General features: G+C 35.5%; 1 protein-coding gene across 4 annotated transcripts in view; it reads right to left on the bottom strand.

The window, feature by feature from the left end:
- Nucleotides 1-91: 91 nt before the first annotated feature.
- LOC113811241 (erythroid differentiation-related factor 1) overlaps nt 92-15000 on the bottom strand; it is a 17193-nt gene continuing 2284 nt past the window's right edge. Inside the window, exons 4-19 of one of the 4 annotated variants that reach the window (XM_027362931.2) lie at nt 14593-14848; nt 12821-12976; nt 12198-12224; nt 9532-9745; nt 8743-8970; nt 8283-8536; nt 7307-7563; nt 6678-7088; nt 6240-6484; nt 5371-5544; nt 4828-5057; nt 4056-4202; nt 3707-3861; nt 3315-3463; nt 2493-2886; nt 92-2238 (exon numbers count right to left, since the gene is read on the bottom strand). In XM_027362931.2, coding sequence (XP_027218732.1) covers nt 2091-2238; nt 2493-2886; nt 3315-3463; nt 3707-3861; nt 4056-4202; nt 4828-5057; nt 5371-5544; nt 6240-6484; nt 6678-7088; nt 7307-7563; nt 8283-8536; nt 8743-8970; nt 9532-9745; nt 12198-12224; nt 12821-12976; nt 14593-14848 — 3445 coding nt within the window. In that variant the 3' untranslated portion in view covers nt 92-2090. The remainder of the gene's footprint in view (nt 2239-2492; nt 2887-3314; nt 3464-3706; nt 3862-4055; nt 4203-4827; nt 5058-5370; nt 5545-6239; nt 6485-6677; nt 7089-7306; nt 7564-8282; nt 8537-8742; nt 8971-9531; nt 9746-12197; nt 12225-12820; nt 12977-14592; nt 14849-15000) is intronic. The other 3 variants (XM_070123762.1, XM_070123763.1, XM_070123764.1) reach the window with 3 other exon arrangements.

Genomic DNA, 15000 nt, shown 5'->3' with positions numbered 1-15000 from the left:
TTCCTTTGAAAGAAGACACTGTCCTACTGGCTACAAAGGAATTTTTATAAAATACATAATCACTACATATGAAGGAAAAGAAAATGTTCCATGATATCACATCTTGTTTACTCAAGATTATTATACACTACAGAGCTCATTCATGTACAAAAAACAGTTTCAATAAATAGATCTTCATACATTCATTAGAATTAATACAGTGATCCTCTTACCCTGGGATAACAAAATTAATTCACATGTCCAATATCCTCCATTAAAAAAGTACAGTAAAACACCACTCAGTGGAAAACCTGCATAAATAATCATGCAAATAAATAAAAACTAAATTGCCATGGCTCAAAAATAGGATGTATGAAGATTAACTGATTGCTAATCTTAGTGTATTAAAGTTGCAGAATATTTTTTATCTGCAAGGAACTTAATATGTAGGCTTTGTGTTTATTAGCTGTCTATATTCTAGATGATACGATACTGGGGGGAAAAACAATGCTTTTTTCTGGAAAGTATTTCTTATTTTCTCCTATGCAGAAACTATGAAGAAAAAAAAAAGCCTTTCCTTTATTAACCCAATGCCACGGGGAAAATGTTATGTTCACTGTACTCTTGTATGAAATGAATCTTCACATGGATGGTGGCTCCACAAGCACTCGGCCACCAAAGAGTCAATTGATAGTCTACATGTCATTACCAGATTTTCTCCTTTAATCAGTTTTCAGGATTTATTTTTTTTCAAATGCAATCAAGATCAATCACGTTATTATTATTGACCTCAAAATTATTAGTGTTATTGACTTTATAAATAGCACTATTAGAAAAAATCAAATGCCAAAACCAAGGAAAGGCAAAGAAGTGAGATAGGTCAGACTACTGACTGACTCACTGGTGACTAAGTCCTTGTGGAACCATTTATCCGTAAATATACTTAATAAACCGAACTCACTGTAGGCACAGGTTAAAAGCATAACTACAAAAGAAAATAAATACACTATGTAGTTTAGTTATTTCTGCATCTACATACAAATCATATCACAATTAGAAATTTGAGGATTACTCAATTTCTAACATACAAAACAACTTCTTATCGCTGATGCAACTCAATATTTTTCTTCCATATGAGTGGCATGTTACTGTATGATATTTCCACAAAAATATCATGTATCACACATCCCAATAGCATTAAAAAGAAAAAAAAATGCTATTTCCTATCATGAACTCATAATTATATATAAATGAGAAAGTGCACCTCTTTACATCATACTAGCTTTATAAAAACAAGAAAAAAAGAGAAAGAAAAAGAAATCAAACCTGTAATAACCGCAATAAAAAAATATATTTTTTTAATCATTTTTGTCATATCAAATTACGATAATGATGATGATAATAAGAATAACCATACTACTCCTAATAATAATTGAAAAGCAATAATAAAAGAAAAAAACAACAGTCACATTACTATCAATATTTAAGGAATGAGAAAAAAAAATTCTGCCTCCAAACATCAGTTCTTTCCAACTTCCTAATTGGCACAACTTTTTGAACACTGCTGATAAGCTCATAAAAAAATTAAAAGAAGGAAAAAGAAAAAAAGACAATACTGAGTAATTCTGAAGACACTCTACATTCAAACCATGAAAATCTAGACTAAAAATCATATCACTTTGAACCTATAGAAACAAAAAACAATGTTATGGGGAAAAACTTGCATATTTACTCTTTTTATAAAAATAACCTGACCATAATGAACACAAACAATCTATGAAAGAAACTCAGGAATGAAAGAAAGTTTGGGTTAAGATGAGATCATGTCCGAGTATACACAGAGAGACTCACTAGATTCTGATAATGAAAGTAATTACCATCATTAATTAATGCAAACGTGTGAAAACCACGAACTAAAAGATATTCCATACTATTAATGAAAATAACGCCCTTACGAAGTAATCAGAATGCGGGATATCATTTAGAAACGAAAATCTACAACTGAAATGATTTCAGGTAACACAGCTTTTGGGAAACTATGAAACATCCACTCAAAATAAAACCGAGTCTTGAACTGAATAAGTGGACGGAACTCGAGCAAATGTTTGGCATCATCTTCGGGGGCGGATCTGGTTGAACAGAGGACTGATGGCAGTCACAGCTGTCAGGAGGTGGGATCCCAAAGGAAGGGACTGAGTGTTCAGGCTGAGGCTATACATCTGCTTTAACAAGGTCACCTCGTTGCCACTGTAGCTGCTGCTGTGAATGTGATTGGCATTAATGGAGATTCTTTTAAAATATTTCATATTTGCTTAAATCCTACCTAATTCAACTAGCTATACTTCATATATGATAAGACAATTTTTCTATATTTCAAATATTTAGTTCATAATTTAAATGTCATATTATCTGTGGGCAATATTTATATGAAAATGGTCTAAAAGGAGGAGGAGGAGGAGAAGAGAGAGAGAGAAAAAAATCCTGCCACCACTAATGAACTCCAGAAATCTTACCTCTTTTTTGAGCCCTTTGACTGAGCATACAACTTAATGAGCGACATGAGTGAGTTCTGCAGCTTCTTCTCAAAGACTTTTAAGAGTGCCAGTATCTTCTCCTGGCTTTCTTCATCATCATATATCACAGCCTCGGTCTGGGGTTGAATCTCTTTCTCCTCTCCATTGTTATTGTCTCCTGCCTTATTTCTGCTGGGGCTTCCAGTGTGAAATTTTTCTCTAGGGTTGGCACTGCAGCTTGCAGCAGGCTCCCCTGAGTTGCCTTCTGCTCCCAGGAGGTTTGTCTTTGGCTTGGCTACAGTCTGGGTGATGATTTTCAGCGCAGAGATGGACTCCATCAGTAGTTGAAGGATTGAAAAGTGGAGTTTCATGGTGATCGGGGTGTTTGCTGTCCCTAAGGAAAAGTTGTGAAAAATAGAGAAGAAATTAATAAGGAATGAATAGGCTGATCCACTGATGGCAGAACTATTGGTCATCTGCTTTCTACTCACAAGAAATTCCTATGAATCCTAGGATATATTTTATTTTTATATATATACATATCAGCTTTTTACTCACATGAAATTCTATTTGTAGTACTCACTGTCATGTTCCCTCACTTATCAAGAGCATAAAATTAAATCCACATTTTTACTTAAAAAACTGTATTCTACACATTAACTGAGTATATCCCCAAAAATGTACTAAAATAGTAGAGTCAAAGCTTCTGTAGAGAAATGTGAAGCAAAAAATCTATAAAATATATTCCAGTACTAGTCAGTTTAATATTCATACACACACAAACATTAAATTAAAACACACAACGCTCACTCATTCACTCACCTGACATTTGATCTTCTATGAGCACTGCCTGATCCAGTTGTACTTTGAGAATATCTATTGGGTTCTCCAGCTGCATAAAGAGAGCAGCTGCCTTGCTGTAGTTGAGCTCTGCCAGATGCCTCATGGTTTTCTTATCTCCCTGGCTATGTCTGAATTTAAAGAATAACAGGAGAAAAACACATGAAGGAAAATTAACACTGCCTATCACTTTTCATACTCCAAGAATGTTTCAGAAATATTTGTATGAGGAACTGCTTTGCATAAAACATCAACAAGCACAAAGGCATCAGAATATTTGTATTAAAGTATTTTTTGCATATCTTACACATTATAGGTGAAAAACAGATCATCATTCATTTCACAAAATACCCTACATTGCCAGCATAACTCACCTCACTGCATTGTGATAGATGCCTGCGAGCCGCATATAAATAACTGCTGCACGGTACTGGTACAGAGGCTGTCGGGCTCCTGGTGTTTTCACATCACAGTGCTTGAGAGCTTTGGTGAGAAGGTCCATAACTTCACGACTGTGTTCTTCACCAGGCTGAAGACAAAAAGAGGTATGTTATAATGGTTTTAGAAGAAAAGGCAGAAGAAAATGAAACAGAGGCATTATTGTGATTTACATTAAATTTTATACAGTCTTTTAGTCAAAGACTTCACATGACAAAAACTGACTCAAAATCACTATGAGTGATTTTGTGCAACACAGAACGATTAATTGCCCTTGTTACCAACCTTTAATTCCAGTGGTGGATGGTCTTGTAACAAGGATGCTATGGTATATAAAGTTGTGCTAAATTCCCACACAACCAGATCCCAAATGTCTGGACACTTTTTCCGAGACTTTAAGACTTCTAACGCTTTCTGGTATTCTTTTATTGCCTGAAATGAGGGATAATCATAAAAGCTCACAACAGCAACATGAACATTAACAACAACAAAGCTGTTAAACAACAGAAAAAAAATTGAAAAACATTAGTTAATGTATAAAAAAAAATTCTCTTGTATAATTTCCTTAAAAATTGGATAATGACCAATATGATGGAGGTCTACTGGTGGGCACTGGCAGTTTCCCCCATTTTTGTTTGGCACCTAAAAGCTTGTAACTGTACTTTATAAACAAAGGTTTGAAAAAAAAAAATGGTTTCCCTTCACTTTAAGAGCCTGTATCTAATAATGACACCAAGCAAGTAATTTTGCTGCTATCTGAGGAAGACAATAAAGAAATTATGTGAAAATGTAGATCAAAGAAAAGATACAAAGAAAAGCAAAATATTTCAGCATTGTAAATATTATGAATGCATATGTTTAACAAATTCATTAGCAAAATGGTCAAAGTTTTGCTTTAACAAAGTTGTCATAAAATAATTTTCAACTTTTATTATCTATGGATATCAAATTCCACAGCATATACTTTCTGTATACATCAAATAAATTGACAGAGTGTATATTGTCTTTGCAGGACAAATTCCTCAAGACAAATATTGTATTGGATATCAAATCTTACTTGATCATAATAGTGTCTTTCCTGCTTGGAGAACTCCCTCACACCTTCTTTGGGGACACAATAGAATGCACAGAGTCGGAGCAGACGACCTGTGTTGGAATGCAGGAGGGCTATATTGGTTACATCACCAACACGTGTAAAATTTGTGATTCCACGGTTCAGGACTTCGGCACTTCTCTGCCAGAGTTCTTCCGCAGCTTGGAATCCAATGTCATTTTCCTCACAGAGTTCTGTGGGTGATGGAGAAAGAGCATGTAAGTGATACTGTCATCTGCATTTGGATGTTTTAAACCAGTCTATGGAGTCTTTTATAGAACTTCTTCCCACAGAGCAGTTTATGAATATTTGTATCCAGTGTGAGTTCTTCACTAATATTGCATGCTATATATCTACACAATACTAGTTGGATGAGCATCCAAAATATGTATCCACCAGTCACAAAAAAGGAGTAATCTCCTGTAAAATTCTCTATACTGTTTCTCATTAACACGACAAACTAGATGCACTAATCAGAAAACCAAACAAACAACCAGTAGTCATTACTTGATGCCTGATTCATGTACATGACACCCAGCTCGTTGCAGATGTTCCCCAGCCGACGCGAGAGATGAACAGCTGTTTGAGGGTCAGCAGATGAGAGGGCCTTCTCAAAGCACATGGAACTAAGCCTTAGGGCCTCCTCAACATCACAGGCTAGTTTGATGGTCCAGTTGCACTCTGGATTGCAAAGGTCTTATTAGCAGAACAAAGGAGAAGAAAAAAGAATGATGAGAATTTTTATTTTAAAATAGTTCATACCGAGTATTATTAGCTATAATTGCATTCTAGGCTCTGTACAGCTACTTGGGTAATAGTAATAGTAACACAACGTAAACACAAGTTTCTTCTTTTACTCCAAGAACTCAACCTCTGGAACCAAAGTAGTATTTGCATGTCAAAATAAAACCTAAATATAAAGTATAAAATACTGGCAAATATATCCAAAACAAAGTATAGGTGATTAGATTGCACATACTTTACTGTTTCCTTGAACTTTTGTATTGTGATATTGGGCATTTTCTGCTACATAAAACAAAAGGTTTGGCTAGTATTGCACATTTTGAAGATCTATTTCAGATGAAAATGTTCATCACTATCATATTTCAGAAATAGCCTTAGAAATATTGTTACTAAATACTTTATCACTGAGGGGGAGATAACTGAAGCTTTGCAAAATACTGATTCAGAGAATGTCAAAAATTCCAGACAAAATACTATCATACTGCCCTTAACTGTCTGCAAATGAATGCCACTACATGTATGATAATAAAAATCAGTCTGTTGACTCTCTAAAATAGAAATAAAAATGCAGATACAAAATTCAAACACATAACACAAGCCACATCAATGAATATACAGCTAACACTACTCACCTTGTGCTGGTAAAATATTGGAAAGGAGTGAAAGCATGTCCTGGTGTGCAGAAATGACATTATTATAGTCTTCAATGTGACTGGCTACTTCATCCCATGCCTTTGAGAGCATGTAGTATGTGTCACCAGCTAATGTCAGAGCCTGGCATGGGACAGGGACATCACATTCCTTGACACCAAGCTTACGAGCCATGCCATCCCAAGCATGAAGGGAGAACTTCACATACCTTAAGGCAAGGCCATACCTGAAAGGGACATCTGAATGAGAAATCTACAGTATAATGAGTGGTTTGAGTATACAAAGATAATTTACCTATTCCAGTACTACTACTTCTTGGTGTAACAAAATAATGTAAACTTTGAAAGCCAATCATACACAATATTACAATACATTATAACAATACCTGATATAATACCAAAAGAGAATTATCATCTTACCTTTGGCTATTGAAGCAACTCCTTGCCATAACAAGGTACACCAATGATGCTTTTCTCAGTACTAGCACATGCAGCTTATCCCACCAACTCGCTACAGCATACTGCTGACTAAATAAGGACACAGTCAGCCTATGGTCAGTTGTCTTATCTTTGGCTACCACTAGGGCTGTCTTTTCATCCTGCTTCTCTGCATTAAGGGGAGAATATGGCATGGGAATTGGCTCAAAAGGCCTTGCCATCTTTGGTTCTTCTTCCTGGTGACTTCTTGAACACATGGGCTCTTGTCCTCTTGGGGAGCTGTGATGCTCCCTCTCACTTGTACTTGAGATGTGTAGGCACTGTAGGGCTTCTATCACATGATTAAGAGCACAATGGCATCGCTCCTCAAGTGTACCCAACAGGGGAGGGGCTCTGAAACAGACAATTACTTCTAAGTATTTGTGTACTGCAATAATTATATACTGAAATAAATAATATGACAGCTAGCATGACTTTCAAGTAATCTCACAACCAACCTATTAATTTGTCTATATACTGTCTAAATGTGTGTGCTTTTGCTCACTTCTACATGTTATTTAATTATTGCGGAAAACTATATAGATTTGCACATTACCCAGAACAGAACATACTTATAATGCTGCGACTGTGTTTTATTGGCATGGGGGAAGCAGAGCGATGAAACCTTAATTGAAGAACTACGGTTCGAAAGGGTGACAGAGTGGTCTTCTGCATTGCATTCATCATCACTCTGGTCCTCGTTGTCACTACTGACAGTAGAGGACCACTCACTGTCTTCATCACTACAGTCCGACAAAACTGGGGAGTCTGGGTCAATGTCTTGGGGTACATAAAGGTCTGATAGCATGTAATGTGCTGAGGAGACAATCTGGAAAGTAAATATATGATAATCTTCAGTGCATTTTTTTTTCATAATAAATGAATAATTAAAAACATCAGTAAAATATACACAGAACATAACTAACCTATTGGACCTGGGCATATGTACTGTTCCCTATATTTTTGTTGTTGTTGTTGTTGCTGTTGCACACAGATGGCTCCACAAATGCTCAGGTACCAAGGAGACAATTAGTAGGTCCTAGTAACTGTGCCCAATTTCCCCATTCCATAAATTTGAAATATTATTATTATTTTTTCAAATGCTATTTATACCAATACTGTTCTTATTATTGATATTATGATTATTATAATGTTATCAAAATACTACTACTAATAAAAATAATACAATAAAAAATCTTTCCAGAAATCAAGGAAAAGGGTAAACAGGTGGGATAGGTAGAACTAATAATTGACTCCTTGTGGAGCCATCTCTGTGTAAACACAATCAATAACCTAATCTACATTGGACATGGCATGTATTTTTTTGCTATATAAGTCATTAGGTTAATGAATTTTTCAATACCAATAATGCCTCAATTAATTATATGGAGTAATGTAAAAAGATAACTTCTACAAATCTTACAAGAAGAAAAATCTAAGATCTACAACTAAAATGCAATAATAAAACTTTAAGAAATAAAATGTAAGAACACAAATTCTACAGCTATGATTCACTACTCTAACTTGTATTTGCATAGTCTCACTCACTTTTGGATATTCATTCTTGTTTAGCAGGCTCAGTGAGTTCCGTAACAAGGCCCTTATTGTTGCAATCTTATTCTGGGCATCCTCTGAGGTGCGCATGTTCTTGGCGACCCTATAGAAGAGCATGGCCACAGGCACGGTAAAGGGGTTGCTTGCATCTTCATTCTGCGTCTCTTCCTCTAACCCATCCACACTGATGCAGCCCTCCATGCACAGTGAGGTGAGGTCGTATAGCTTGACTATGTCATCATCCTTTCCTGTAGTGATATGGCAAGACAATGTAATGAATGTATAATGTGATTTGACTATAGGACAATAAAGGTGGGCATTAGGTTTATCACTCAGATGGTATGTAAGCTTCACTTTTACCTAATAACACTGAAAGAGTAAAAGCTATTTTTTCTCCCTTTTATTCTTTTCTATATCTTACTCCCTCTTTTGCATTTTCACCTTTTAAACCCACCTTTGAAAAGCCAATATGTATGCCCCTCCTTAGTTGCTTTGCTGTTAAGGAAGGACAAGATGTTCTGGGCGACATCTCGTACCAGTGTTGGTGAGAATTGTGAGTCGCTCATGTGTGGGAGGTCTTCAGTCTTGATGAGCTCGTATTTCTGAACAATCCCATCCAGGTGGTAGCACATGACAACTTCTGGTACATTGCACATGAGGTTGTCTAGCCAATAGTCTATACCTGGAAAAGGATATTGTTTGTAACAAAATGATCCATTCTTTATTCTTACACAGATTCATGTAACAGGGGTATAGTAATAGAGATGAATTTGTTAGGACAAATGGTTCTATTCTAGTACAATTCTAGCCTTAAAGATTACATTTGTGTGCATTATCAATGCAAATATCAATACATTGTGAACTATAGATAGCATAATCTATGCTTTCTCATTAAAATACTTTTGAGATGTAAGACAAAAGTATGTTTCTTTCAAGAAACATACTTTTTAAAGTTTCAAATATTTCATTTTACAGGCTAAAAGAAGACAAAAGATGATGACAAAAGAACAAAAAAAAGAACAAGACTAAGGAAAAGATAGAACTATCTCTGACCTCTGTTCATTGTGAGAAATGTAAATAAGACATAAATGAGAATGAATATTTTTGCAATGAAGAAGGATATATGGCTGGTTTTGACTATAATTTCATCAGATATAATCAAAATCAGTCAAATACATCTTTTGCACTATGAAAATATTCATTCTCATTCATACCTTTTCTACAAAAACCATCAATCTCTAACCTGTCAATATGTTGATTGGCTTGTTCATATCCCTCAGCCTCAAAGACACACAAGGATGAGTTCCTCCTCCAAAGATAGGCAAATCAGTCCCTATGAGCATGTGCAAGTCTTCAAAGTTCCACACCACATTTCTCGTAAAAGTCTGGCCCGAAGCTTGCGGCAGCTGGTCCTCTATGGTGGGCTCAGGCATAACTTCGTTCCGTAGCACTGAGGGCTGTGTGTCAAGGTTTGAGATTATTATGAGGTGTCGTGAGATTAGTGATATCGATAAATTATGATTCTCACCGTAAGATATGTGGTGAGTTTTCACTAGGTTCTTTATAACATACATAAATGCATCTCTTAACAAGGCCAATAAAATTAATGGCTGTCCTTTCCATATCCTCACTTTCTGTTTATAGCAATAAAAAATCAACCTCATATTTCAATAATGTAGATAATTAAAAATATTGATTCATTAAATATTCATATAGCATTAAAAGTGGGTATGCGCATCCAATTGCAATTTCAGAAAAATACTCAAAATGCATTTCTTAGATGTTCTATTATGTTTAACTTTAATCTATAACATAAGCACCGACATGTTCACATTAATGCACAACTATTTTATGATCATAATGCATCAAGATGAACAAATAAATTTTTATGTTATAGATGAAAGTTTAAACATTAAATAAATAAATTTCTTGGCCTATGGTCTGAGAACACTTTCAGATGTGCATTCCTTTATATAATGTAACATCTGTTCTTTGTAATGTTCCACAATAAATAACCAACTTTACGTAAATCATATAAATTTCCAAAATATGAAACAAATAAAAAATCGTGCAACCAGCACCAAAAATATTTTTTGCAAAATGTGATCAATATATACAAGTGGTATTGTGAATTTGCATAAAGGTAATAATAAGAGACAATAATGAAAATAAATGTAAGGCATACCTGAGTATTGTTACCTTTAATCAGTTTTTTCCCATACTGTAAAAATGTCTAAACCAAGGAAGGAAAGCAAGATGTAAGAAAAAAACGCATCAAGAAAGAAGAAGCATACGAAGAAAGAGCGAGGGAGTGAAAGAGGGGGGAGAGAGAGTGAGAGAGAGAGAGAGAGAGAGAGAGAGAGAGAGAGAGAGAGAGAGAGAGAGAGAGAGAGAGAGAGAGAGAGAGAGAGAGAGAGAGAGAGAGAGAGAGAGAGAGAGAGAGAGAGAGAGAGAGAGAGAGAGAGAGAGAGAGAGAGAGAGAGAGAGAGAGAGAGAGAGAGAGAGAGAGAGAGAGAGAGAGAGAGAGAGAGAGAATATGCAATCAAATCTATTCTGCAATCTTTGGCTAGACACTGATTTCTTCAGTGTTATATTCATTTAATAAAATAACATCAGCAGTGCAAAAGACCAAAAAGGGCTATGAATCTTTGCTTTGAAAGAAATCATATTCACATTTTCATTCTAAATATTTACATGTGATTATTTTGCAGTAGAGAACCTATCACTAGTTCTACTGAGTGAATCTAGTGGTTAATTATAGCATAGCATAACTCCTTACATACCACTTCTCTTTAACATTTATAATGGCAGTGAAGAACAAATACAGCATGAAAAACATAGTTACAGTATATGAGTTTAATGACTTTTGCTGACCTTCTCTTCTTGTCTCTGATGACACGTACAAAGTCTACCATCACTCAAACAATTACTATATTTGAAGGATGTGAAAGGAGTTTTCTACACTAAATCCTCAGCACAGTATTCAACTGAGGTATAGCAGGTGTAAAAAACCCTGGTGTCTTACATTCTTAAGGTTAGTGATTCAATGTCAATTCATTGGCACATCCATACATGCACCAAGAAAATGGTTTTATGTAATAATGTCATTTAAAATAAAAGACATTCATTAGTCATTAAAGACTGATTTGATCAAAATACTTTTCTCTAAGAGAAAGGTATGTTTCATACTGCAGACATGACAGTATCTATCATTTCAGCAATCCCTTTTCAAGTGTACTTTGACTGTATTCTTCCTCACGTTACTGGGGAAAGAATGCAGATGGGAGAAAAGATGTGGTAGGAAAGGAAGAGGTGTTATAAGGAGTTCCTGTGGCAGATGTACCATAGAGGAAAGATAGGAAGAAGGGAAGGAAAAAATGCAGAAAAAAAATTGTGAAAATATGGTTCCAAGAACATTAATCACATCTCCCACTATGACACAACATATCAACCGTGCCATTAAAGGATGTACTTCTATTGCCAAAACAGGCTTCAATAAACAAAATAACCCCAAGATGTGAATGATAAAATTTCTCTCACAGACATCATAACTACAACACTTCATTTTCTTGGTGCATTTTTCCCATCTTTCTCTTTCTTTTTAAATGAAAGATGACAATTGTGGCAGTAGCAAGAAAGTCCACGTCCTTTGATTAGTCATGAGAAGGACATGCTTATGGAGACAGAGATACAAGTTGAAGCAAATGTCACGGCTCTTACTCCCAAAAGACACTTCCTGTAAATTGTAGGAAGACAGGTTTAATACCAAATGGAAAAACATAAGTGAAACAAAACTGACACAATTTGAATGTTATCTGCAGTCTATTTGTTAAAAAAGAACTTTGCAGATGCTTCTACATGTGCATAACTATGTTTCTAGTAAACTGACATAAAATATTTTTGCCTTACAAGTACATCACTCTGTCTACGTTGTTCCTGAGTAAAAGGAAAACAAAATGTTAAAATAAGCAAATCCCTTTATAGTACATTTCAGAAGAGAAACTTCCACATAGATTCTTTTAAATGAGATTTCAGAAAACAGTTTCTGTAATTTTCTGGATAACTAATAAGTATAGTTCCCATTAAATACCAGCCTTGAAGCACATTTCCTTGAGCAGAAAACCCAAACTTATATTCTGTCAGTATTTAAAATCTTTCTCTGGGGAGAGAATACTCATTTATCTAGTCAAAACACAAACATAAAAATGACCATTAAAATATTGAGCTAATCTTCATATATGTCTCAAGTTCAAAATTTCTAGTAATATATCTGTAATAATACTGTTGCAATACACCATAATGTAAGTCTCAGCATGAAAAATGGCAAACATTTAGCCAGAACCTCTTTATATGCACCTGAACATAAAGTAATAAACTTCGAGTATACATATTCTATTTCTGACTAAAGCTTTTCCTGTCATTATCTCACATACAGTGATAGCAATTATTACTATCTTTATCCTTATTTGCAATACCTTTTTCTTTTCTTTTGTCTGAAACAGACTTAAAAAAGAAAGAAAGAAAAAACTTACACGTCGCACAGATACTGGACTCTCTGTCTCTGGCTGGCTAGGGGGACTTGCAGGACGGTTCTCTTCTTCATTGATACTATGGTACAAAAACTTTGATAGGAGACTCCGACTCTGCACAACATTGCGACTCTTGTTGGGCCTCACAAGTACATTTTCCTAGAATATAAAATCTTAGTTTAATGGATTTATGATTGCTAAATCCAGGAGTTCCCAACCTTTTACTTGTCTTTATCCCATCCTCATCAACAGTTTTATCCTCCTTGGTGACTTCAAAAAAAGTCAGTAGCTTGAATTTACTTTACATATGAACAACTGGAAATGCCTCGGACTCTTAAATCTAGTGCAATTTTTGTTGTTGTTTTATTGCAGTACCTTCACTAGGAACTAGTGAAATATCTTTTGGAGTGCCATACACCCTTATTTCTGGATGGTATCTATATCAGCGCATGGCTGCTGCTGGGGACTCCCACACGAACCACACACCTCAGGAAAACAAATCATAGCATAAACTTTGATTTTAATCCTCTTTTATTGCCTTGGGAGCATACTGAAGGTTATGTTTTTGAGAAATGAACATAATGTTCTGTGTGCCTGTAGGGCTAAAATGCAATCTCAACATTCGTTGCAGTGGTTGCAAGTTTTAGTATAGTGTCCAAACTCTAATAATGTCATTTGCGTTACTTTCTGTAACACCCTTGTCAAGGTATCAAGAAGATAAATCAGAGTTTTATAAATAAATAGCTTTACTTTTTTCCCACAGAAGATACCATGACTGGGCTGTATGCCAAGCCTCGAAGCACCCTAAGGTGCGAGTAATAAATGATGTGCAAGCACCTCTATATATACAGGATAATTCCTGGCCAGGAACATGGAACCAACAGTAGCCATTGAGATCAAAGCAACATGGGTAACATGTCATATAAATTGACCAATCACATCAGAGACTAGTGTACTGACATTACTTCCTTATGTGATGTTATTGACTACTAAGCCTGTGGAAGTAAGATGGTGGCTGTAAAGTGACATCACTTCCTTTTTATGTCTTGAAAGTAAATATGGTGATTATGATGTCACTACCTCAGCTTCATGATGCAAGTCTCCACGACAACACTTTGTGACATAACTCTACATGACGTCAGTTCATGACGTAACTCTCCACAACATCACTTCATGATGTCACTTCATCTGCCTATCTGCCTGACTCTGTCTATCTATCTGTCTCTTTGCCTCTCTGTCTCTCTATCTATCTACCTATCTATCTATGCATACCTGCCTGGCTCTGTCTATCTATTATTCTACACATCCATCTATCTAACTCTCCTTTCCTCCCTTCTTAGTCTCAACTTTTGTTTTTGTTTTCATTTTGATTTTCTGTCTGTCATTTTCTTTCACTCTGCTCATAATTCTTCAATTCCCTCTTTCCTTTATGACATCAACTCCAGGTAAATTCAAATAATAACAACTATGACCTTATGATGTAACTTGTGGTTAACATGTGCAATAAGAAATCATCTTGGAAATATCCAGGTAGACATAACAAATATTAATGAGGTCTATGCATTACGTCTCACACATGAGATACCTGGCAGGTGACCGAGGACAATAGCGTCTCACATATAAGATGCCCAGAAATGGTCCATGCTCTGGGCATCCGACCAGTGGAATGCCTGTCTTTTGTGGGTTAAGAATCTATATGTCTATCACTAGTGTTTGAGACAATACTATACATCCAGATCAAGTAGATAAAAGCAAAAACTGTCTAACTTTCTCACCTTGTGTGCAAGTGATTGAAGCACATGTTCAAAAAAGAACTTTCGCAGCCACTGCCACTCCTTCTCTGACTGCCTAAGCAGGTACTTGTAAATGTCAAACTCGTCAATGAGGAGTGTCTTGCCCACACGGTGAATCATCATGCTCACATGTGCCTTGGGGTTGTAGGGGATCTTCAGCAACTTCTTTATATTCTCAGCATCTGATATCACATCTACTTCTCCTATGCAGTCTAGGAACTGGTGAGCCATCAAGAAGCTGAAGAAAATGACCATTATGTTAGCATTACTTCTAATGTACAATTTGTGGTAACTAGGTACCTGCAAACTAGGAAATTAATTTTCTGTAAAACATCTATGGTATAAAATTAATCATCCATATGTAATAACATATATGGAATAATAAAAAAA

This window comes from Penaeus vannamei, chromosome 7 (genome assembly GCF_042767895.1).
Source record: "Penaeus vannamei isolate JL-2024 chromosome 7, ASM4276789v1, whole genome shotgun sequence".
Classification (NCBI taxonomy): domain Eukaryota; kingdom Metazoa; phylum Arthropoda; class Malacostraca; order Decapoda; family Penaeidae; genus Penaeus; species Penaeus vannamei.
This window is presented reverse-complemented; position numbering and strand designations above follow the sequence as displayed.